The 23,101-nt window shown below is 45.7% G+C and overlaps 9 protein-coding genes across 9 annotated transcripts; 5 read left to right on the top strand and 4 right to left on the bottom strand.

Annotated features, from left to right (window-relative positions):
* Positions 1-8: 8 nt before the first annotated feature.
* On the bottom strand, positions 9-1,008 carry Aspvir_002180 (Fcf2 domain-containing protein; the record flags this gene model as incomplete). The annotated part of the gene is made up of 3 exons (XM_043273781.1): positions 9-383; positions 598-766; positions 830-1,008. The coding sequence occupies 3 exons, from the start codon at positions 1,006-1,008 to the stop codon at positions 9-11; spliced, it is 723 nt and encodes a 240-aa protein (XP_043129716.1).
* A 1,680-nt stretch (positions 1,009-2,688) lies between these two features.
* On the top strand, positions 2,689-3,474 carry hapE (CCAAT-binding factor complex subunit HapE; the record flags this gene model as incomplete). The annotated part of the gene is made up of 2 exons (XM_043273780.1): positions 2,689-3,198; positions 3,340-3,474. 2 exons carry the CDS (start codon positions 2,689-2,691, stop codon positions 3,472-3,474), a joined length of 645 nt encoding a protein of 214 aa, XP_043129715.1.
* A 90-nt stretch (positions 3,475-3,564) lies between these two features.
* Aspvir_002178 (Rab GTPase-binding exocyst subunit SEC15) lies at positions 3,565-6,322 on the bottom strand (the record flags this gene model as incomplete). The annotated part of the gene is made up of 9 exons (XM_043273779.1): positions 3,565-3,643; positions 3,698-3,948; positions 4,005-4,454; positions 4,508-4,643; positions 4,698-4,807; positions 4,857-4,958; positions 5,030-5,161; positions 5,224-6,216; positions 6,272-6,322. 9 exons carry the CDS (start codon positions 6,320-6,322, stop codon positions 3,565-3,567), a joined length of 2,304 nt encoding a protein of 767 aa, XP_043129714.1.
* Positions 6,323-7,720: 1,398 nt separating this feature from the next.
* Positions 7,721-10,505, top strand: Aspvir_002177 (putative meiosis protein MEI2; the record flags this gene model as incomplete). The annotated part of the gene is made up of 13 exons (XM_043273778.1): positions 7,721-7,908; positions 7,956-8,331; positions 8,383-8,817; positions 8,928-9,290; positions 9,347-9,382; positions 9,433-9,575; positions 9,641-9,671; positions 9,732-9,749; positions 9,802-9,830; positions 9,881-9,924; positions 9,978-10,057; positions 10,116-10,221; positions 10,279-10,505. The coding sequence occupies 13 exons, from the start codon at positions 7,721-7,723 to the stop codon at positions 10,503-10,505; spliced, it is 2,076 nt and encodes a 691-aa protein (XP_043129713.1).
* Positions 10,506-11,476: 971 nt separating this feature from the next.
* On the top strand, positions 11,477-12,190 carry Aspvir_002176 (uncharacterized protein; the record flags this gene model as incomplete). The annotated part of the gene is made up of 2 exons (XM_043273777.1): positions 11,477-11,730; positions 11,818-12,190. 2 exons carry the CDS (start codon positions 11,477-11,479, stop codon positions 12,188-12,190), a joined length of 627 nt encoding a protein of 208 aa, XP_043129712.1.
* A 4,185-nt stretch (positions 12,191-16,375) lies between these two features.
* Aspvir_002175 (DUF2423 domain-containing protein) lies at positions 16,376-16,920 on the bottom strand (the record flags this gene model as incomplete). Its single annotated transcript, XM_043273776.1, has 3 exons — positions 16,376-16,521; positions 16,606-16,653; positions 16,737-16,920. 3 exons carry the CDS (start codon positions 16,918-16,920, stop codon positions 16,376-16,378), a joined length of 378 nt encoding a protein of 125 aa, XP_043129711.1.
* A 457-nt stretch (positions 16,921-17,377) lies between these two features.
* Positions 17,378-19,360, top strand: Aspvir_002174 (Siz/PIAS RING finger protein; the record flags this gene model as incomplete). Its single annotated transcript, XM_043273775.1, has 7 exons — positions 17,378-17,525; positions 17,620-17,838; positions 17,894-17,965; positions 18,022-18,338; positions 18,425-18,530; positions 18,583-18,808; positions 18,859-19,360. 7 exons carry the CDS (start codon positions 17,378-17,380, stop codon positions 19,358-19,360), a joined length of 1,590 nt encoding a protein of 529 aa, XP_043129710.1.
* Positions 19,361-19,948: 588 nt separating this feature from the next.
* Positions 19,949-20,810, top strand: Aspvir_002173 (trafficking protein particle complex subunit; the record flags this gene model as incomplete). The annotated part of the gene is made up of 4 exons (XM_043273774.1): positions 19,949-20,178; positions 20,325-20,442; positions 20,530-20,619; positions 20,679-20,810. The coding sequence occupies 4 exons, from the start codon at positions 19,949-19,951 to the stop codon at positions 20,808-20,810; spliced, it is 570 nt and encodes a 189-aa protein (XP_043129709.1).
* A 404-nt stretch (positions 20,811-21,214) lies between these two features.
* On the bottom strand, positions 21,215-22,663 carry Aspvir_002172 (malate dehydrogenase; the record flags this gene model as incomplete). Its single annotated transcript, XM_043273773.1, has 8 exons — positions 21,215-21,355; positions 21,422-21,566; positions 21,619-21,703; positions 21,761-22,138; positions 22,208-22,295; positions 22,365-22,475; positions 22,553-22,584; positions 22,651-22,663. The coding sequence occupies 8 exons, from the start codon at positions 22,661-22,663 to the stop codon at positions 21,215-21,217; spliced, it is 993 nt and encodes a 330-aa protein (XP_043129708.1).
* Between the last annotated feature and the right edge of the window lie 438 nt (positions 22,664-23,101).

Here is a 23,101-nt window from a genome sequence, read left to right as displayed (position 1 = left end):
AATTTGTCTCATTTTCTTTGACGGTTTCTTTTGGCACGCAGGTTATTGTAGAATGATCTTTTGCCGCTTTGCTTCGATGATTGAATCTCCCTGTATTTGGACGCAAAGCGTTTGGTTTCCCGCTCCGAAGCCAATGCATCTTCAACGAAGGTCTTCTTGCGGTCTTTCTTGGCAATGCGACCGCTGAAGAATTCCGTTGGACCCTCAATGATTGTTCCCAACTGAGAGTATTTCGGAGGCTGTGCCTTGCCGCCTTCTTTCTTGTAATGCCTCTTGGGATCTAATACGGAACGCATCCTGATGAGTTGAAGATCTCTTTTGAGCTCTGTTGTCAATTCTGTCTTTGGAAGATGGAACCAATCGGCACCGGCGGTCGGCTTTTCCTGTGAAAGATATTAGCAAAGAACCATCAATAGGTCACAAGACGAGCTAAATGTGGATAGATTATGCTCAGAGTAACTATGAAAATTTTGCTCTCATTGGCGCAGCGCAGGCCAATACGGACTGTTGAAGCTGCATCAAGGGCTTACGCAGTGGGAAATTTTTCCTCATAGCATGGATGGGGGAAGGGCGAGACAAGATAATCACGAATCTTACCTTATGAGTTGAGTGGTTGACAGAAGCCTGTTGGGGTTTAGGAGTGAGGCTCTTATTAGATAAGCTCATTTGCAAGGGATCAATGATGCGCTTTGTATCAGCTAAGGCAACATCGTCTCGCTGCGCAATATAAGATTGTAATGAGGAGTCAGTTGTTAACTTCGGAATGCTGTAATAACCACACCATCAGCAACAACTCCAATTGACCTTGAGTGATAAGGAAGACACTTACTTCGAGAAGGGCTTTTCCAAGTGGCCAATGGCTTGGCCCTGCGAAGTGCTCGTGGGCTGAACTTTACATGTTTGCAATCGAGACTCGGCCTCAAGAAGCAGCTGTTCGATATCTTGATCACTCAGGCCACTCTCTTCAAGAGAATGCAGTGCAACTCTACCACATGCTTCTACTTGCATATTCGTGGGAACTTGGTGAAGAGGAGGTAAAGCAAAGCAGTGAGGAAAGATTTGAAAAAATTTATGGTGGAAAACAAGTCCCGTTTAGCTATGTTGGGAATAGTTAAATCCCGTGATGCGAGTGTATTAGTCATCATCCTGCATGTAAGTTAACTATAGCCAATCTGAGTAATGATTCAGGCATGACTCTGTCAGTATCTCAGGCAACTACTCTTTTAGATATGGACTTAGTGCGTATGGATTATCATATAAAAACACATATAATTTGGTTTCATTCTTAATCCATTAATAGGAAGCAGTCACTCTCAACTATTCCAGCAATAGAGATGTAAACTCTACTCCGTATCTAAGGTAACTACATACATTCAAGAATGTGTAAACTCATATTACATAAGATAGTCTTGCTGTCATTTAACAAGGTACTTACTGGTACCCCATGTAATGTTATTACCTTCGATAGTGGCGGAGCTCCCTTTTGACAGCTGCACAACTAAAAGGTCGCTGTAGGTGGTTGGGCAAACCAGGAAGAGGGTGATATAATAGGACGGAAGAACATAAGGTTGGTATCGGATCTCGTCCTGAAAGTGTAAGGAGAACCGTAAACGCATCAATGAGAAAGATATGAGACTAGGGGCAACCGGTTACCTCGTCTCCATCACCTGTTGCCTTCGAGCGAAGATACCGCTTACCCCTCAGTTCCATCTGGCCGAAGTGTTCAAACAGCTCGGAATTGAATTTTTGTCGCGGTATTGGTGATATGTGTACTTTACCATGTCCAATTTGTTAGTCCCATCGAGGTCCTAATGTAGTTAGTGGAGTGTGGACCCTACTAGACTGTAGAGAAAGACAGCACACATAGTGCATAGGTAGGTTGGTATGCGTAATGCTTGGCGCCTGTTCCAGCGCGCTCCTTTGACGTCGACATCTCCGTAGTAACCCAAGCAGTTACATTTCGACAGTTCGCAACCTATTGCAATACTATTCTGCATCTTGAACCCGGAGAAGAAAATTGGCGATTGTTATTTCGATCTATTATATTCACAGAAATCAGAACCGCCTACCGGTTCGTACCGTCAGTCACCCAGCAACGCCTTGGGGAGAAACATATCGCGATACAACCACTGTTGTCTCAACGTCTTGAAGTGCTTCATTTCCTTGTACTTGACGCTTCAATATATTTCGTCGCTGCCAGAGCATCTCGGACATGGAACAGTCTTCGCAGAGTACCGGACAGCAGCAAGGTAGACAGCAGCCAGTGTATGACACCAGGAACGGCGGACATTATGGTGAGTAGTATCTGTTCAAATAGATCCTATGTTCCCAACATCTCATCAAATGTGGAAATTAATGCGTTGTTGTAGGTGCCAGTGCTGCGGTATGGTGGACTCGAATCAGCGCAACCATTATCTAGCTCGTGATAAAAACTGACTTGCAATATGACAGCTTTCAGCGCAGGGGTATGCCCCCGTTGCCGAGCTTTATACGGGGGCATGGGCGAATGCAAGTAACCAAACCTATTGATTTTCATTATACTGATGATAGAAAAAGGTCAATCAAGGGCTACAAGGCACAGCCCGCGACATACTAACGACCTACTGGCAACACATTATCAACCATCTTGAATCGGATAATCATGACTACAAAATTCACCAATTGCCACTGGCCCGTATAAAAAAGGTCATGAAGGCAGATCCTGAGGTGAAGATGATCTCCGCGGAGGCCCCTATATTATTTGCGAAAGGCTGCGATATTTTCATTACAGAACTCACTATGCGGGCTTGGATACATGCTGAAGATAACAAGCGACGCACGTTGCAAAGATCAGATATCGCAGCAGCCTTATCCAAATCTGATATGTTTGATTTCCTCATTGACATAGTACCTCGTGAAGAGGCAACATCGCATGCGAAAAGATCGAGCCAGGCAGCCGCAGGTGCTGCAGCTCCTTCCACTGCAACAGGTGCCCAACTGCCACCTTCTCAACATGGTGTTCAACATCCCCCCCACCATATGGGTCCCCCAGATTACGGTTCTCTGGGACAGCATGGCATTGGACAAGACCAAGAATATCGGCAGCCAACGATGTACGGCGGAGCCGTTCAGTCTGATCCAACGGCCGCGTATGGACAGCCGCAATCCCAAATCTTTGAAGGAATGTACAATCCTTACCCACATCTTCCGCCACAGCAGGTATGCCAGAACTCTGCTCAACATATTTGAAGTCCGCTATGCGGCATTTCGGTACGCGATTCAGCTAACCGTGTTCATTCTGAAAGTGATTATTTGCAGAGGTTCAAGTCTTCATGGGTAGGTTAACGAGTATATTGGAAGTTCATGTTACGGCGCCGTGCTCATAGTTTTGTTGCTAGTATTATGATGGATATTGTGCCTATCACTACCATGGAGTTTCCAATGGAGTCAGACAGTGTGGTTCGCAGTATGCTTAACATCGACTCCGGGCCCTAATTTTATTTAAGCTAGAAGTAAGGGGTTGATCGGGGAGATGACTTGTTCAGGTCAGTGAGAGGAATCTCGAGACGTCCAATTTTGAACGTTTCAAGTCTTCTTGCCGAACCTTGAGGAAAGTGTTGTGAACTTATCAATCTTTCCCGAACTTTGAACAGTGCGTGTAAGTCTAATACAATCAGTAATCGGCACCTCCGAGATATTTGGCCATGGATAGACGCACTTTTCTAAGAGGATAGGGCCATTGATAGCATCCACACGGCCATACTTCTTATTTCTTGTAGAAATATCGTAAAACTCGTCCATATTATCCGCCTGCATTAGATGCACAGTCTGTTGCAATTCGTCGAGGTTCTCCCGAAGAATGGGCACACCCAAGCTGTCAACAAACTGAAACAGATATTCAACATCTTTCGCAAGGGCCATCACTCCATTGGGATTGATGCTTTTTACGTCTGAGGAGAGCGGCTGTGCCTGTCGAGGAAGCAGGGATTAGCCAGTTCTTATATCAAGAAATTATATGGTATTACCAAGATCATGTTCGCCGCGTGGCTGAGAGCATCGAAGTAGATGAGTTCCTTGATTTCTGTTGGGAGACCGAGCAATGTTGAGTTCATTATATTGGACAAGAATCGGGTCAGCGTTTGCATGTAATTGCTGGGCTCTGTCGGAGGCGTGAGTGCCATCCAGTCATACTCTGCAGTTTCAATGAGATCATCGATTTTGGAATTGACGACCTCGAAAATTCGCTTCTCTGCTGATTTTTTGTTGCTTCTGAATTTCTCCGTCGCTCTTAAGGATATCGGACCGCCCGCAGCACCTTGGGATCGAGCCGCGGCGAGAAGCTCCTCGAGCTCACGGCACGCTGATTCAAAATGCTCCAGATTGATCAAGATCTGAACAATCTGGCCCAAATATTGCGAAGAAAGACGCTCAACAAGAGTATCGCAAACTTGGTTTGAAAGAAGCTCATCCAAAGCCTGTAACCGTCAGAATAGTACTTTCTATGTTTTCGAACTCATGTGTGACTGACATCTTTGAGAGTATCATCTATCATATGCGGATGGGAGAAATCTTCATTGGCGAAGAAATAAAACTGGTTTAAGAAGTTGCGGATGTCGATGCAACACAAGGGATACATTTGAGAAAAGGGCAGAACACATGGAAACCTAGTAAAGTTAGTGAAGAGAACGCAATTCTCACAATGGAGACTGTGGATGTACACTTGTTCCTCCCTTGGCTTCTCAGGATTGTACCAGCTGACATTGAGGACCTTGTCATACTCATCCAACGATTGTATCGGCATGGGCATATAATCGTCCGTGGATACGATCTTACGATTCAATTAGCGATGACAAGTCGATCATGATACTGCAGCATACCTCCTGGAAGTCGTCACTGAATCTTTTCTTGAGAAGTTCGGCATATCTCTTGAACAAAGTCAAGAGCAATTCATCAAATTTTCCAACGGAGAACTCCCATGTCTGTGTCCAGCGGTGGTCAGTAATGAGGAGGGGCAAGAACATTAGGGATAGCTCCGAAATCATGGACTAACATTCATTGTTTGCATAAATAACGCAACGAGATTTTTGATTTTGAGCAAACTCTCAGCATTATCAACTTCTGGAAGCGCTTTTGAAATGAGGCCCATGGCAGTCTGGCACATTGAATCCCAGAGCTCATCAACCTAGTCACAAGCTAATATTAGAATTCATGCTGAGCAAATGGTCAGGAGAAGGGTGACTCTACGTCGACAGATGACCTCAAGTCTGGCACTCTCTTCATGGTAGCACGCTCTACGATGGCAAAGCCTGCCATTTCTTCTAGAAGGTTGTGTAGGCAAGCCCCGTCCTCGTCAATCAAAGTTATTGAAGAGGGAATTAGAAGCTCTTTTTGTCGGCGACGGGTATTAGCGTATTCCGTCCGAAACTTGTCCATCTGCCCCAGTGATTGATGGATGTGTAAACATTCAAACAGGGGCGTGAAGTCAACTTGCAGTTCTTCATTCTGTAATAAATCGTATTCTTCGTGCTCATCCGAAACCAGCTCAATAGCAGAGTTCAGTTTGAAATGTCTGAGGTATGGTAGTTTCTCTGCCCTCTCCTTTTGTCTTGTCTTCCGGCATTCTGTATGGTAAAGAGCTATTTCTCCGAGAAACTGAGACATCTCGCGGATTCTGTAAAGCCAAGTATTCAGGTCAGATAGCACGGCCTCCGCTATCGCTCGCTGGGTCGCTGGTACTGAGCGCTGAATCATGTCCGCGATTTTATATTGGGTCACGTCCTTGAGGTGCACATTTTGGAGTTCCTCGAGCGCCCGTAAAGCTGCATAGTGGTTTTTCTTGGCTAACAGATCATGAACTTGATTAGCCAGGCGTAGCACCTCCAAGCAGTCCTGGATAGCGCGAGATGTCTCATCAATATTCTGTCGGTGACTGCGCGACTCTACCAGAGCCTTCTTTTGATCGGCGAGACGTTCGGTGCTAGCTTGGATAGATTGGTTCAGGTCAAGGATCTCCGCGGTCAAGCTCACTGTTCCTTCTCTGATACGCAGAAGGTGATTGATTGAAGACACAAATTCCTGATGGTTTGTGTTGCATATCGTTTCTATCTCGGCTTCTTTATCGCTGGCGAACTTGGACAATGATTGCAATAATTGAGACGTTCGATTGCCGACGCTATACTCCTTGATTGAGGGAATTAATTGATCAATATAATCCGTGTCCGATGGAGAGATGATGATCTATGATGCATTGAATTAGCGCTTAGATATGGGACGCCTGCTGTCTTGAACTCACTGAATTCAGCACATTTGATGGTTCACTACGCGAAGGAACCATTGACGGCATATTCAATGTATTAATATCCTTGTCTGCGCAACCTTGATTGTCAAGTGAGGTGGTGTAGGGATGGTCAACTTCCTAGGTTGCTAATATAGGTGAGCAGCACAGGTGCCCTGTAATAGGTATACTTTCTAGAAGCTAGAAAGCATGAAAATGCAGATTTATGTTGATAGTTCTTAAGTTGTGTGCAGGCGTGTAGAGATGACCTAGATATTTAGTGCATGTACTATGAACGTTTGTATCTTATCTTTACATCTCTAGAAAGCTGGCTAAAGGGCCTACGTCAGGATAAAGTAAAGGAGCTCCATTTTTATAATGGTCCGTGCGCTTGTCTTTGAGATATTAAGCACTAACTATTTAAGTTACTTTAACCCTAAAACAACAACAATGATAATGATGTATACATGAATATGTTGAAATTATGGAGTGAACATCCTCAGCCTAGAAACTAGCTATGAACTCCTCACTTTTGCTGGTTCTATCTGTAGGACCTTGGTCTCCAATCTTATTTTACTGAAGTGCAAAGAAAAGAGGACATCCTTCAATTGAGACAGATGGCTTTAAGAGGATCAAAGGAGGAAAATGAAAGCCAGCCTACCACAAGTGCACCAGCCTCATCTATAGCCAGGTAGGTCTCTTGGGAAAGATATAAGTCCTACATATAACTAATTATCTTCATTAGCTGGGTTGGTTGACAATACCATGAAATACTAGTCAGAATTACTTTCTATAAGGATAGTAATTAGGCGCCAACATGACTGCCTCCTTTTTATTTACTCTTTGTCTAGGCTATATCATTTCCTATAAACCCTGAACGAGATGCAGATCATGCGATATGTGTGTTTCTCTTAAATATATTAACCTACTTAAAGGGTATGATACTAGCTTATACCCTGTGAGGTCCCTATTGCCTTTAAGAAGTGCTCTAACACTGACCTAGGATAACAGTATCTCTGTTATAAATGGTGAGGCTTAGAAGATAATAGTATGATGCTTGTTTTCTTTTGGAAATTAATATAGTTAGGGCCTGTTTACCCTGGCGATTGTTGTTATACCACTCATGTGCGATGACCAATTGTATACATAGTAGCCCCGTTGATGTTGCCGGGGCGTTGCTCTTCATCTTCTCATGCTGTTTCTGTTAACTGTTTTATTTTATTCTGTGCCATCTCCTCCTTTGTCAACTTTCTTGAAATCTCTCAAAGTCAGGCCATTTCCCCATGCTCCTCTAATGGTTAAGACAAGTGCCACTTCCCTCGATTCCTACCCTTGTTTTATTGAGCTGTAATCGCAAGCATCTTTATACTCTTGGCAAATTGCTCATTGTTTTCAGAAACAGCTGTCATATTATTGCTGAAGGCTCAGTAGCTTGACATTGTTCCCACACCAGTTCGTTCTCTTGTAATGAGGGCCAACAACTCCTCTCGTGGGTTGAGCAGTCCCTGTTCGACGAACGATGGAATCTCGCCCAATGGATCCCCCGATACCAAGCTTACAGCCTTCTCACCCGAGGATGTACGATCTAAAGGTCGTCCTGAAACCGGTGTTGCTACCTCCCTCGGCGACGCTGGATTCCGCAGACTGTACACAGTGTAAGTGCACTACAAAACGAATATACTTCTCTGTTAACACTGCTTAGGCACCCAGCCGATCCATTTTTGGTGCCTTTAAACACATCTAATCGCGTGCAGCTGTCCCCAACCGCAGCAAGCTTCACCCCTATTGGGCTAGCCGGCAGTGCTGCCAGTGATATCCAAGTTCGCGGCCGTTCGAATATCGGCTCTTTGAACGCTCAAGCTAATGTTGAAATCCGCGGAGCCAGAAGCGGACCAGGGGAAGTATATGAGCAGGGCCTACCGAATTATGGGCCTATTGGTCGTGCTCCAATCGCTCAAAATGGCTGTCCAGCTGGCATTTTCGCCGGAAAATTTGACGACGACAAACGTAGCCGCGCATTTGTTATCGAAAATGTTCCGGCTAGTCTTAACTTCATGTCCTTGGCTGGTTTCTTCAATGTAAGTTTTCAGATTAGCTGCTCATGTACTAGAATGCTAACTCTGCAAAAGCGTCGGGAGTTTGCAACTCTCAGAGGACCAGTTCTTAATGAACTCAGCTCTTTGGGCAAAGTGTATGTTGCATTTGCAGATAGTCGTGAGGCGAAGAAGGCAATCGAGAAGGTTCGCCTTCTTCGACCTGAATGGCGTGTTTTTCCACTTACTGCGAAGGAATATGTGCAGCATTCCGAGCCATCTCTTCTCCAGCAGACATCAGATTATGAAGGGCATTTGATTGTGTCTGTGTACTACGACAGCCGAAAACCCACTTTCAACTCGCATACTGTAGCACGCTCCCTACAGACACTTGCGACGACGTTTGGGGACCTCAAGGCATTCGATCTACTTCCCAGGGGACAGGACAATGTCAGCGAGTTCCACCTCGAGTTCTATAACACGCGTGATGCTGATAATGCAATGGTGACACTAAACGGCACCACAGTCGATGTAAGTGAAACATTTTGTATGGTGTTGCTTTTCACATTCCGCGATTTCCCCACGGTCCGCTTAGTTTTGTAAAAGTGTCAGAGTAAATGCTGATGCATCATTCGATAAAGGATTGTATTCTGGAGATTGCTCTGTTCAAGCCCGACGTTACCGAAGACAGACCATTCAATGTTCTGCCGAGCCCATGTCCAGTGAAGGATGGAGGTTCACGCTATGGTATTTCATACCATAGAAGCTCACCGTCTGCCCCAACACGCCCGTTCAGAACGCCTTATATGGAGCTTAGCCCCACCGGCCGCTCTACTGTTCCTTCAGGAGAGCACGCCGGCCTTTTGGATTGGATGTCCAGGGCAGGAGAAAAAAACTTGCACTCTCCTCGGCGCGAGATCAGTCGTTATCCTGATGCCCGTGTTATTAGCCAGAACGCCGTTGATATCGAAAGGATACGCCTTGGCTTAGATGTCAGAACAACTGTATGTATGATTGGTTATGCTGTCATGATCTAGGGACCGACCTGCTAAATTTTCAGATCATGCTCCGCAATATCCCGAATAAAATCGATCAAGTAAGTCCAACGCTTGCCAACGGAAGCGGCACGGCATCTGACATGCTTAGACTATGCTCAAGACGATCGTTGACGAGACCAGCCACGGGAAGTACGACTTCATGTATTTGCGTATTGGTAAGAAGGAGAACTCTTGGTTTAATTGCAAGATGAAGCTAACTCTCAGCCTTCTAGACTTTGCGAACAACTGCAAGTGAGTCAATTACTTTACCCACGCGCAGATCCTTATTGACCTGATCATACTCACATTATTGCCAGCGTCGGATATGCTTTTATTAATTTCGAAGACGTAAGTCTTGGAACCTGTTGTCCCCTATCCCTGTTCGAAAAGTGGCTAACAAATTGTCAGCCCATTGATATAATCGATGTCAGGCCCCCTTGTCCCCTTCTTGCCACCCATTTTACTGAATAAACAATAGTTTGTCAAAACGCGCGCTGGGCGTTCCTGGTACGAGACGCCCCTACCCTCTCTGTTAACATACGCTGACAATCAATTAGGAACTGCTTTAACAGTGACAAAGTCGCGGAAGTATCGTATGCTAGTAGGTGCCACCTGCTGAACGACGAGGTTGGGCATTCTAACATCTGAATACAGCGATTCAGGGCAAAGATTGCCTTATACAGAAATTCCGAAATAGTTCGGTCATGTTAGAACATCCATCGTTTCGTCCAAAGGTCAGCGCGGCATAATCAACATGAGGCTAGATAACACGAAAACTAATAACGAGTGTAGATTTTCCACACCGGCACTGGGCCTCTTGCTGGCACAGAAGATCGTTTTCCCGGACCGGACAATCCTTCGAAAATGCGTCGCAGCATCGAAAATGCTGAACACATTGGTAAGTTCATATATCTCTAGGACAATATGAGAGTTTGCTAACAAATCATGTCACCAGGATTGTTCGCACCACGTGTCGGACAGCAATATCGGGACGAACAACGTCGACGCCGTTCACAATTCGATCGTGGGACTACCGCTGCTGAACGAGAGATTGTATATGTCCAGACAATTGCTTCACATCCCATTGGTGTCAATAATGGCCTGAGAAGTGCTCCCTGCACTTATCCTACAACCATATGGTACGATCCGACGATCTCTGCACGCGGTCCAAGAACATCCTAGTGCAAATATCGCCCCAAAAAACAACCCTTCTCCGAACGTGCCTCCGGGCCCTGAAGTTCAGGAAAATAATTAATTGAAAGTGCGAGACAATACTTGCGAAAAAAAAGTCGATTGGGACTTGACCTCGCTGGCGATGCAGGACCTTTCACGAACTCGTCTTACCCCACTAACTTCTTGTCCCGGAGTACAGCAGACACTCGGAGAGTGAGATGACCGACTTGTCTGATTCACAGGAGAGAACCATTCAATGCCCTGGTTGGCACGCATATGGGTCTCAGTTTGAGTCCAATGTTGGGTTCATCTCCATTTGGAAGCCCATCTCTGTGAGATTTAGGTGTCTTTCCTCCTGATGTCTATTCTGAAATAATGATCGAAATTATGTCTCCTCCTTTACTTCTCTATTCTTTTCTCCATTTTTAGGAGAGATTAAAGTGATCAATTCATGACTTACCTTTTTTCTTGATTTGTCTTCATTCGTAGACTGTCTCTATCTGAAAGCGCAAATATTTCTTTGTAGCCGACCTGACCGCATTCAGTTGCTTGCATGAACGGCATCAATTTCTCCGCAAACCGTATACGTGTTGGTTGCTCGATGTCGTCGATCAACTTCGTGATGAGATCACGATTTTCCGGGTGTGGGTGGAGCAGTGTTCCTTAACTAGCTAGCAGTTTGACTTCAGAAAAACAGAATAAAATTAAAATACCGAGCCAGGCTACAAAGCGTAGATTTCTCTTCATTATTCTATTTTCTAATCTTTTTTCTTTTTTCCCATTTCATTTATCTTGTGTTTCTCCCTCTTTCTTGCTTGCTTGCTTGCTTTCATTCTCTCTCTTTTGTTCTTTACCTGCGTCACGCCCGTTGCTGGCATCATCTCATTCCTAATGAGAAGCTCTCACGCAATGGATTTGAAAAGCTTGTTATAGTTTGTTCCGCACAACAGCTTTTTAGTTAACATTATTCTTCAAGATTCATGAGCAGCTCGTTGCCATCAGAGTACTTTAAAGAAGTAATGGATGTCAAAGAAATCATAGCTTTACATTCACTGCTTCATTTAGTTTTCCATCGAAATAAGAATCAGCACGGAAACACGAAATGGTGGAAGTGGTTGTCTATCTTGAAACGCATCACTCTGAAACTCACTAAGTTGTTGGAGATCGGCGCATTCCATACTGTTGGCCTATATAAAGAGCATCTGGCTTTGCATGTCATTCCACATTGTTACCTGTAAGTCACGCTATCATACCCTATCACCCCGCCATTGCTCTCTAATACCTAGGCTCCATTAATTTTCAATAACTAAACATGTATCAGAGCATTCTCGACGGTCATAGCCGATGGCCAATTTTCTACAATAGGCACAGTACTGGTAGCTGCGCTTGCTCGTTTAACCAAAGCAACAGGAATAGACAAGGATATGAACTCCTTGCATCGAAAGAAAATGGTATTTCGGCCGTCAACTTGCCTTAAGAATTTGCAACAGGAGGATGTGGGAGAAGTTGTTTCTCGGTTGAGCGAGTCTTTTATTCCTGTTCCAGGCTCTCAGTCTGACAAGCAAAATGGTTTAGAAGAACCGAATGGCCACCAGAGGGAAGCGAGAGATACTGCGACTATCGCTGTGAAACCTTCGGGGCAGAGGAAGAGGAAGAAGAACGCCATTGATGATCTTTTCAATGGCCTCCTGTGATCATGCTGGCTGCTTAGAGTCACATATTATTCAACGATTTGCGGATCATCCAAATTCGGAATGTATCAGTTAAGATGAAGGATGCCCAGTTTGTACCCTCATAGCAAGTCGGGTAACGACGAGCAACTGAATGAAATGCATTATTGCTAGTTCAAAACTTGCGACACGTTCGCTGTAGCCGGTAAATTGATAAACAGATGGTTGAGAATAGTCCACGCCAATGTGTAGAGATATTTCGGTGAAAAGACTGTCCAGATGAAAATATGTGTCCTTAACATTGTACATGCCGCCATGACGGACATCAAAGACGTTGCAGCATGGAACGTTAGGAGCGTTCTATGGCTGTATTTCTCCGCAAAAGTTGGATTTGAGTAGAGAAGCCGAGCAGCGGATGCCCACCATATGGGCCCAGACCAGTTGCTTATGAATGTCAAGACTCCCACCGATACCACACTATAACTGCCAATCCCGTTATATGCGTTGGAAAGATCGACAGAAGATATTGCATTCGAACCTCCAAATGCAAAAAAGGTCATATGCTGTGAAAGCAAGGACGCAATGGTCACTTCAATAGCGCTCATTTTCAGAGAATCAAGAATTATAGCCTGTAATCGAAACACCAAGAAGATCGGGATATTGACCGCTTTTGACTGTGTTATCAAAAAGAGGGTTAGGCTTTCATGAAATATAGTGCCTAGCGGGATCACTAATGTTTGTCAGTAAACCCCCACGCGGTAGTAATTAGTCAACACTTGCCTCCTGTTAAAAAATATCGTTTCTGTGTGACATTCATCGTACAGAACGATGTCACCACCAGTAGAGAAATTCCACAGAAGACGAGTCTTGCGGGTAGAATCAATGGCATGCCTTCAAGGCTTTTCTGTATGGGAGATAAAAGGGACTCGTCAAGAAGCTCGGGTGAGTCGGACACCACGAAAGCCAGCTTGAAAAAGAAGGCCGCTATTGTCGTAAGTATAGCTGCGGAACGCCAGATATTACTCGGGGGTGAATTGAGACAAAGACGCATGCATGTATCAAAGTAAGTCAGTATAATCAAGGCCCACAAGATGTTCTGATGGCGAGGAAAGAAATTTCGCGCAATATCTGGCTCAGCAGCAAATTTTTGCCCTGATTGATTCCAGCGTCTGAGAATCCGATAAGTGATGGCCAGCACAACTGTCATACATGTTGCAAATCGTGAGAACGAAAACTGAGGATCTTTTGAGCCATGCCATGGGCGGAGTGATTTTATGTGCAAATAGACAGTCCATGCCGTGATGACCCAATACCAGAATTGTTGCTCTTCCTCCACGTAGCTGCTGGCAAACATCATACCACCGTAGCTTATAATGCTTAACATGAGAAACGTCACAGCATTGCTGGACTTCGAGACCAATCCATATGCTGGGAAAAAAGAGAGTAATACGGCAAGAGCTGCGACGATCAAGCCCAAATAAAGTCTTGCTGTATTGTATTTACTGGCAGTGCTGCTCATCACTTCCTGGGCAGATCCTAGAACTCTTAGCAGAGCCGATTCGACATCTGGCAGAGTTGTTCTGTTACGCTCCGGTCCGTGGACTAATTGTAGTGCTTGAAACCAGGCACAATGAACTTTGGCAGGACCTGTTGGCAATTGCTTGTCGCAGCCGTGAGGAGTAGTAGTTGCTTCAACATCTATGTCGGGAAAGGTTCCCTTCATTGCGTTAAGCATCTGCTTGGCGTTCCGAAGCAGGATATCAATTCTGTGAGCATCTAGAGCCAAGGGGCAACATGTCAGTTTTGAAATATGTCACAGACGAAAAGAAACTGACGACGTTACCATTATCCCACATCATTAGAAACTCTGGTATGAAGATGCCCAGACTATTCAGCGGAATAGGTAAACCCAGAAGTCCCGCCAGAGTTGGCGTGATGTCCATCTGCTCAACAGTCCGATAGTATTGCAAGTCGCTAAATGCTTCAACCGGACTGTCTTCAGGAGATTTTTTAGTCTGAAACTTCGGTGAAATGAAAAGCAAAGCAGGCGAAGTTTCTCCCGGTGATGAGCCACCGTGATTCCCGGCATCGTTCATCCCATGATCTCCGCATAGAACAAACAGGGTCGATTGAAGATGGTCCTGTTCCTCCATGGCGGCATAAATTAGAGCAACGATCGAGTCCATCTCTCGTTGTTTTGTCATCATATGTCGACTACGATATTAGGAACACAACTCGGAGAGCGAAGTGAAAGTCGAACGTCTCACCTCTTAGGGCCAGCTTTGTGACCAATATGGTCCAATCCCAAAAAGTGCATTATGAAGGCCGACCAATCGCGCTGTGATAGCTCCCGCGGGACATGGCGGGTAACATTGTGATCTACTTCAGTGAAATCCTGTAGGTGGCTATTAATTATTTGACCCATTTATGTGTCTTCTGTTGGCCCATTGGTTACGACTGACCGATACGAAGAAACTCGTAGTCCCATCAGACCTATCAAAGACTCCCGGAAATAGCTTGATCCAAGTGTCATCCCCGTACATGACAAGTTGACCTCCCTGCGCCTTTAACTGCGCTAGCCATGTATCTTGATATGCGAGGGTAGAAGAGGTATCAGACTCTGCGATATTCAAGATCACGTCCAAGAAGGACGGCACGGAGCCAGTTGTCATGGCCTTGAGCCGTGGCATCGTGACCGTTGGAGAGCTGGCATGGGCCGTGAAAGGTAGAGCCGCTCCAGAACGGATTAGGCTGTTGATCTCGCGCCTCAGTCAGCAGCAGATTCCGTGGCAAAATAATTATGTGGCTTCTGGTTGACCTTTGAGTGAAAGAGAATCCGGAAGCCTTCGAGTAAACGAAATCACTAGCATAGAGGCTCAGCTAGGGATACAGAGTTGAGCATTTAGATACAATTAGTCGTACCTGCGCAAAGCATCAATCACCATGAAAATCACTCTATCAAAGACTTTTGGTGCCACAGTGTCAATATTGGTTCCATCAAATGTGGCCAGTCCTGGAAGCAAAGACTTGTAGGGGAAAAACCCGGATGAAAATATTGAAATGGCTACAACAATGAGTATATTGGCGATTGGAATTGCCCGATTCTCCCATTTGAGAGCCATCTTGCAGGCTTCGATATCTTTTGACCCGAGCGCCAGGAAACTCAACAGAGTATTGAAACCTGTCGCATATCAACAGCGACTTGCTTAAGATTATCGAGGTCTCATAAGCTGCCAGGTTGTGTGAAGTGTCCAAAGGTTGTCAAAGGAGGTACAGTCTAAAATTATGGACAACATGCTAACCAAGTATGGCATTCAAACGGCAGAATAATTGCTAACCTCCGCAACGTCAATGTATCCTACTGATTACCGTTGTAAACTTTGGTATTAGAACTCCAGTATCTCAGCTAAGGTTTTTGCGCATTTAAAGCTAGACATACGAATTTGAAAGCCAGATTGTCCGAGATGATGAATTGACTTTGTTGGGGGAAAGAAAGCTGCGATTCGGGTGAGGTTATCAAATTCAGGCTTGTCAAAGTCAACATCCACACACATTTAATTGACATTGGTCACTGCGGGCAATAACAGCAGAAGACAATATTATGCAAGATAATATTGTGCTATTTACAAAGCAATTGATCTCAACTTGTAAATATAGGACTTGTGTAAAAGGTGATTTTGTACAGAATCAACCGATTTGAGATCCCGTACCACTTAATACTTATCTTAGGGATGTCAGGGGGGGAACTACACCCTGAAGCACCGCCTCCCATATGGGGTTAGCATATTGTGTATAGCGAACTGGGTAATAATAACAGCAGTTGCTAAATTATAGGTATGACTTTAGAGAGGTATATGCATGCATTACGCACACCACCTTGTTATGAAAATACTCAAAGTATGCACCATTAACACAGGTAAATGGAGACTTGATAGCCGTAATAACAACGACGAATGGCCTTAAGCTAAAAATATTAATCCTTAATGGTTTGATATAAGGCACCTGTTCCTTATAGTACCTCTGTATGCAAACTTAAAAAGTCTCAATCTGAGTTATCGCCCAGGAATGGTTGTGCTTGATAGTTTTGTACCATAAAAGCTCCCACATGTTTGACGTAGTGGAGCTGGAAAAATGCAAGTACCTTTTGCAAGCTAAAACTCCCAACGCCGCCTTTCAGATGTCATTTGTCCGCTTTCGGGATTTATTTAATCACTTCCTTTGAGCTCCCTTTCTTGTTTTCGAAGAATGCGAATGGAAGACAATGGACGAACGGGCCTTCTTGCGTTTTTGAACACGTCCTAACTTCTGAGAGCGACTTTGGGTGTGCTTAACGGACATTGTGTCGACGTCCATGTCTAAAGGGAAACGTATCAGCAATGTGATTTCTTCGCGAAGATTTGGTCCTCTAGGGATGAGGTGAAGGAGAAGGAGAGGCCCACCTTCATTTATTACTGATGGTTTGCTGTCTGTAGATTTGACTTGGCTACCTGTACAGCGGGAATGAGACTGTTAGTTGTAGAACGAACATGCAGTTGAACTATATTGAGCACTGATTGTGGGAGTAACGAACCAGTACCTGTAGGATCCGATTCCATACTTGAAGTTTTCTGTTCTCTGATTATCGGCTGGGAGGCCAGGTCTTTTAACTTTGCAGACAGCCTCTCTGTCCGCGCATCAACAGCAGGGCCAAAGACCGTGGCCCGGAGTTTCGCCCTGTTACGCTTGGAAACGCTGGCTCGAACACTCTTTGCCATGTTGTTTGTTTCGAGGGAAATTTAGCGGAACCTTAGCAGTTGTGAGAAAATGATGGGAGACGTGGGTATCAGAAAGGTGGTGAACAATAGGAGGAAAGGTTGAATTCGCGATATGGCTACGATATATTTTTTTTCGAACTTCACTCTAGTCTCGTTCTGGGCCATCTTATGTCATCACTTCGGAAACCTTAACTGGGTATTCGCTCTGTCGCACCTCAGATGCGACAGGAGTTTCGGTCACAAATGTATACAGCTTCCTTTTGTTTTTGTTTTTTCCGCTTTCTTTTTGTTCTTCTACTGCTGATCTGATCTCCCTGCCCAGAATCGAAATTGTCAATAAAATAAGAGTTGAAATGTTTTTCAATAGAGCTGACAATCTAAGCGCATTCGCCTCTAACCACACTTCTTGAGTTCATTTATACCCTGCCATTCGCACTCGTCATATCAGCTCGGAATCATGGCCTCTGCCGTTCACTCGTCTGAGCTCCAGAGCGTTGTTGCTTTGGTAAAGACACTTACGAATGCACAGCTTAAAGATATCCTGAGGAGTGAGGGGCTCGCTGTTTCTGGTGTTAAAGCTTCGCTACAACTCCGGATAATTGACTGTTCGTTCTCCCTTTATTTGCTATCTTGCATTCATTTCAATTGGTGTTCAAGAACACTGAGACTGGCTAGAACTATGTTGACTCAATTATCTAGATATTGAGAGACTCAACCAAGGAGGACATACTGAGCGTTATGATAATCTAAGGAGATTCATTTATGCTACCGCACATCGCGCGATGCCTGGGCCGTCAACGACACAACAACCTCTCCCAAGCCAGCCATATCACGCATCACTTAATACCCAGTCAATACAAACACACCATAGGCCAACGCCATTGACTATACCGATGTCATCGCATGGATTCACGCCTGGTAACCTGTGCACGCTTCATTTCTCTACCTAAGATCGTTGCTCATGTGTTTTCAGGCCGCATTACTTTCAAAGACAGCCCGTTCTACACAATCTTGGAGCAGCTTACTCCTACTGTAGAATGCAAAAGTGAGCATTGATCCTATCAGCTGAGATCAACCACCAGTCAAGTCTAACTTCTTAAGTACGCGAGCAAACCAGGGACAATGTCGAGCTGAAAGTCGTCCTCACCCCAACTGTAGCTTCAAGATTGCAAGCTGATCCCAATCTTCGGGTAATGGTTTATTGCGCAGCGGACAGTGGCCTCAATCAATACACCAAGTCCGATATTGCTTTCCCTCACCAAGTTGAGCTCAAAGCAAATTTGGACGAGGTCAAGGCTAACCTGAAAGGCCTCAAGAATAAGCCCGGTACCACGAGGCCCGCGGATGTGACGAATTATATTCGCAAAAAGCCAGGGTATCCCAATCATATTGTTATGACTTATGCGCTTACGCAAAAGGCAAGCCGTCCTTTTCAGCCCCACCCATGCTCATTCCATTCCATCATGTCAATGCCCATTATGTATTCTTCCTGACTATCTTGTAGAGATTTTTCGTTCTTGTGAACCTAGTCCAGCGCCATCCCATTGAGGACCTTGTCTTGGAATTGAAGAGGAGGAAAACGATCACAAAAGAGCAAGTATTACGTGAAAGTATGGACCCGTCATCCCTTCTCATCCATCGAATTCCTCTAATGGTTTGCAGTGAAGAATAGAGCGGAGGATTCTGACATCGTTGCCACCTCCACTGTCATGTCCTTGAAATGTCCTCTTTCCACGCTGCGGATCGAGGTCCCTTGTCGCACTGTCGTCTGCACGCATAACCAGTGCTTTGATGCATCGTCGTTTTTGCAGTTGCAGGAACAAGCGCCTACATGGTCGTGCCCGGTTTGTTCCAAGGCCACCAGCTATGAATCATTGCAAGTTGACCAGTAAGTTGCGCGAATTGGCAACTGTCACGTAAAATACACTAACTGTGAAGATATGTTGATGATATACTCCATTCCACATCGCCGGATGTGGAACAGGTCATTATTGAACCGGACGGGAATTGGTCGAGTCCAAAGGAAGACGAGTTCGAAGGTGCTGGGGGCGTCACTCCGGCGACAGAGGACGAGGACGAGCTGATTGAGATCAAAGAACCTGGAATTGTGCATGTGAAGCAGGAGTCACTCTCAGCATCAGGCCTCTCCCTAGAGCGGACACCGGCTCAATCCCGGGAGCCGTCAGCGACATCATCTGCAACTCGTCTGTCCACTAACAAACGCTCAGCGGCCCAAGTGATCGATCTGACTGGTAGTGATGATGATGGTTCCCCAGTCAGACCAGCTAAGCGTCTGGCATCAAATGCTCCCCACCGGGCTTATGCTCGACCAGCATTTCGTAACTCATTTAGCAGCGGTCTTGTAAACGGGGGAAATTTCTCCTTTACGAACCAGACTAATTCGGAGTCCCCTAGACATATTGGTGGTTTTGATGCGTGATGACATCTAGCGAGGCATATTTGCATGGGAGCATGGCGCAATTGGGTTCAGGCGTTATTGCTGGGCATAGGCTCGTTGGGCGAGTTTCGATGAGGATGAGCAACATTAGACATGGTCCAGAGAACCATGTTAGTCGGTGAGGTAGACACTAGTATTAAATTTGGCTCATCTCCCACATTCTTAACGCCCTCATGGCTTTGAACATGTTCATTGAAACGCAGGTGCTACAGATGATCCAATCTGCATGTAGATATCACCATTAAAGATTTGTAGTAGGTCGAGTTTGTCAGTGTAGTAGGATGAAGTTGATGGTTCTTGAGTTATTTGAGAGTTGTAATCACCGAAGTTGGACGGCAGAAGTTAGGGATACTTAAGTGTATGTCAAGGAGATCCGAACTCCAAGCACTACCCTTATCGAAAGGTCCAAACCACGTTGCGGAGTTCAGAGTCCACCTCCGCAAATACTCACGATCACGGATATGGAAAACGAAGTTTATCTGAGCTGAAGTTTAACGGTATCCTACGATTTTCAGATTGGGAATAACGTGCTGTATATCTCGCAGACAATTTCCACACGAACTCATCGAGATGTCGTTTGATGCATCTGCCTCATCTATCAATAGCTCTGATCCTCATGCTCGCTTCCTGAGTACTTCATGCCTAGACTTTCTTCTGATAGAGCTCGTTCCCATGGCCGAACGCTTAGCGAAGGAATTGGCACTCAATGACAAAGCTTCAGATGATGACGAAATCAGGGAGTCGACATTCTTTCGACTAGAGTCTATAGGCTACCGAGTTGGTCAAGGACTTGCGGAACGGTAAGCCAGCGACACATTCTCTCTAGTACTCGAGGGATGGAACATGTGTTCGGATGAACACAAAGGCAGAGGGGATCTTCCTGACCGGGGCTTGACTGAACGCAGATGCAGCTGACATATACCTCTCGCATCTTCTCACCGGGCAGATTTTCTCGCGATCGCCCTCGTTTCACAGACAATCTCGACGTTATCAAATTTTTGTGCAAGGATCTGTGGACGATTCTTTTCAGGAAACAAGTGGATAATTTGAAAACAAATCACCGGGTAAGTACACGGAAGCGACTTTAGACCATACTTGTACGCTTGAGTCTTCGCGGATAGACGCTGACAGTGGTATATCCTATCTTTCAGGGTGTCTACGTCCTCACAGATAACTCGTTTCGACCATTTGCAAGAATGAGCACGGCTTCTCGAAGCGAGGCGACTGCTATGGCACAAGTGGTGGGAAGACCCCAAATTCCTACCTTCATCGTCATTCTAACATTTGGACATGACCCCAGTTTCTCTGGTTTCCATGCGGCGTCATTCGTGGTGCTTTATCGAACATGGGCATTGCCACCACTGTACAAGCTGAAACGTCTGAGCTTCCCGGGGCGACGTTCCAAATCAAAACGGTTCAGCCAAGGCCCTGAACGCTTGGGACGGAGAAATTGCCTAGAAGGAAACAGTATGAAATAACAACAAAGGCCCCTTTTGTCTCTGTCCCGATGGCAGGCTCAATTATCTCTTTTACACTGCAACAGGGCTCACATTAAAAAAAAAAAAAGAAAAAAGGATTTATTGGTTTCTGCATGCATGTCTAGGGCCCTGCGTTTCAAGAACCTAATGATCATCCCCACGGCGACCTCCTCCATCCGTCTTCATCAACCTTATAATTTAAAGCCTATCTTTCCGGGATAGCTTTGATTAGCGACGTCCTTTTCAATTCTCGTGGGCTCTTCGGGGAGGGGAAAATGCCACCGACAAGTGTTCTTCAGGGAAGACAACGGTGCGGCTGGCCAATGGGGGTGATCTTGTTTGACGGGGATAGGCGCGTTTACTTTGGTGGGGTATTCTTGACGAATTCGATGCCCTTTTCGATGTTGCCCTTAAGGCCCTTGGTGCAAGCCTCGAGGAGCTTCTTTTCCTGCTCGGTGACGCCCTGGAGAATGTTGATGGCTTTCTCCGCGCCATTACGCTTTTTTTTGCATTTAGCATATACTATATGAGAAATGGTTTGTGCTCAAGACGTGGAAACACTTACTCCGAGTTCGACAAGGGTCGAGAAGAACTCAACACCGGTCTCGTTGGCGATTTCCTCACCACCAGTGACGCCTCGCAAGTAAATGAAAGTGGGTTCAACAATGCCTGACTGGCCCTGCGAAGCCTTGATAACCCTTTCGGCAAATCTACCTGGAATTAGCAGAGAGACAAATTCAAGCTCTGGAGAAAGTGGCAGACCTGAAGCCAGCATAAGCCATGGACAAAGTGGCGGAGCCGGCGCCATCTTTAGCCTTGACTACCTCATCTCCACCGAACTGGACACCTACGGACGAGTCAGTCGCCAGTTCCAAATACTTGTAGATATAGTGCAGACACTCACGGTTCACGAGAGCGTCATACTTGTCTGCAGGAATATTCAAAGCTGGGGAAGCCTTGCTGAAGAGGGGAACGATGGTCTCCCCAGAGTGCCCGCCAACAACCGGGATTTGGACCTTGGATGGATCCTTCTGGCCGGAATATTCTTGAGTGAAGCTCTCTGCACGGACAACATCCAGAGTGGTGACTCCAAAGAGGCGTTTGGGGTCGAAGACACCCTGTTTCTTGAGCACCTCAGCGGCGATTGGGACGGTGGAGTTTACTGGGTTCGAGATGATGAGTACAAAAGCCTTGGGGCAGTACTGTGCGATACCCGTCACCAAGTCGCGGACGATACCAGCATTCACCTTGAAAAGATCGTCACGACTCATGCCAGGCTTGCCTGTTGGGAAGAATTGGAGTCAGAAGAGCAGCAGTTGTTTTTTTATTTCTGGCGAGTAGGAGTACTAACGAGGGATTCCAGCAGGAATGACGACAACATCAGTGCCAGTCAATGCATTCTTCAGACCATCGTCTTTGGGAAGGTAGCCGGAGACTTTCTGCAAGTGCGAGTCAGGAACGAGGATTGAGTCACTTGAGTTCATGGGTTCTAGGAAGTTGTCACATACAGCGACGGAAGAGATGTGCGACAGATCCGCAGCGACGCCGGGGGTGTTGACGACATCGTAGAGAGCAAGCTCATCAACCAGAGGGCATGCCTTCAACAGTAGAGATAGAGGCTAAAGACGGCGACAAGAATGAATATCAGTACGCGACTATGTGACGAGCGGTAACGCAGAAGTCAGAGATTACATACCTGGCCAATGCCACCAGAGGCTCCGAGAACAGCTATAGGGATGAATTAGAAGGATAACTCTTTCGGTGGTTTCTGGAGCAAGTTGATCAGATGCTTACCCGCCTTGACCATGATGAGAGATTAGAGCTTATGCTTGGTAGCTGTTGATTAGGAACAAGAAGCCAACGTATCTGTATCGCGTGTGAGTAAGACGGACTGACAGAATCAGACCAACGCAAGATTGGGGAAGTGTTGATGGAAGAACAACGACCGAGGGCGAAAGAAAGCACTTGAGGTTAGCGGGGGTGGAGCAGGAGGGAGCTACGGAGGGGCATACTGCAGGGAGGGGTAACGGGAACAAACACGCGCCATATTCGGGGTTGGGAAGGAGATGAATGTGGAAGGCACAAACAACAGTGGGAATAGTAAGGTAGAAACAAGAGGTATATTTTGGTTGATAGATCGCACTGGACCTACATTTCTTGATGAATTGATGATGACCTGGCAATCTCTTTAGAGATGGAGATCTAGAATAGCAAGACAAGAGCCACAACTTCTCTGTACAGTCAT

The sequence above is a fragment of the Aspergillus viridinutans genome, assembly GCF_018404265.1.
Source record: "Aspergillus viridinutans IFM 47045 DNA, scaffold_10, whole genome shotgun sequence".
Taxonomy (NCBI): Eukaryota; Fungi; Ascomycota; class Eurotiomycetes; order Eurotiales; family Aspergillaceae; genus Aspergillus; species Aspergillus viridinutans.
Note: the sequence above shows the minus strand (reverse complement) of the source record. Positions and strands in the feature narration are given on the sequence as shown.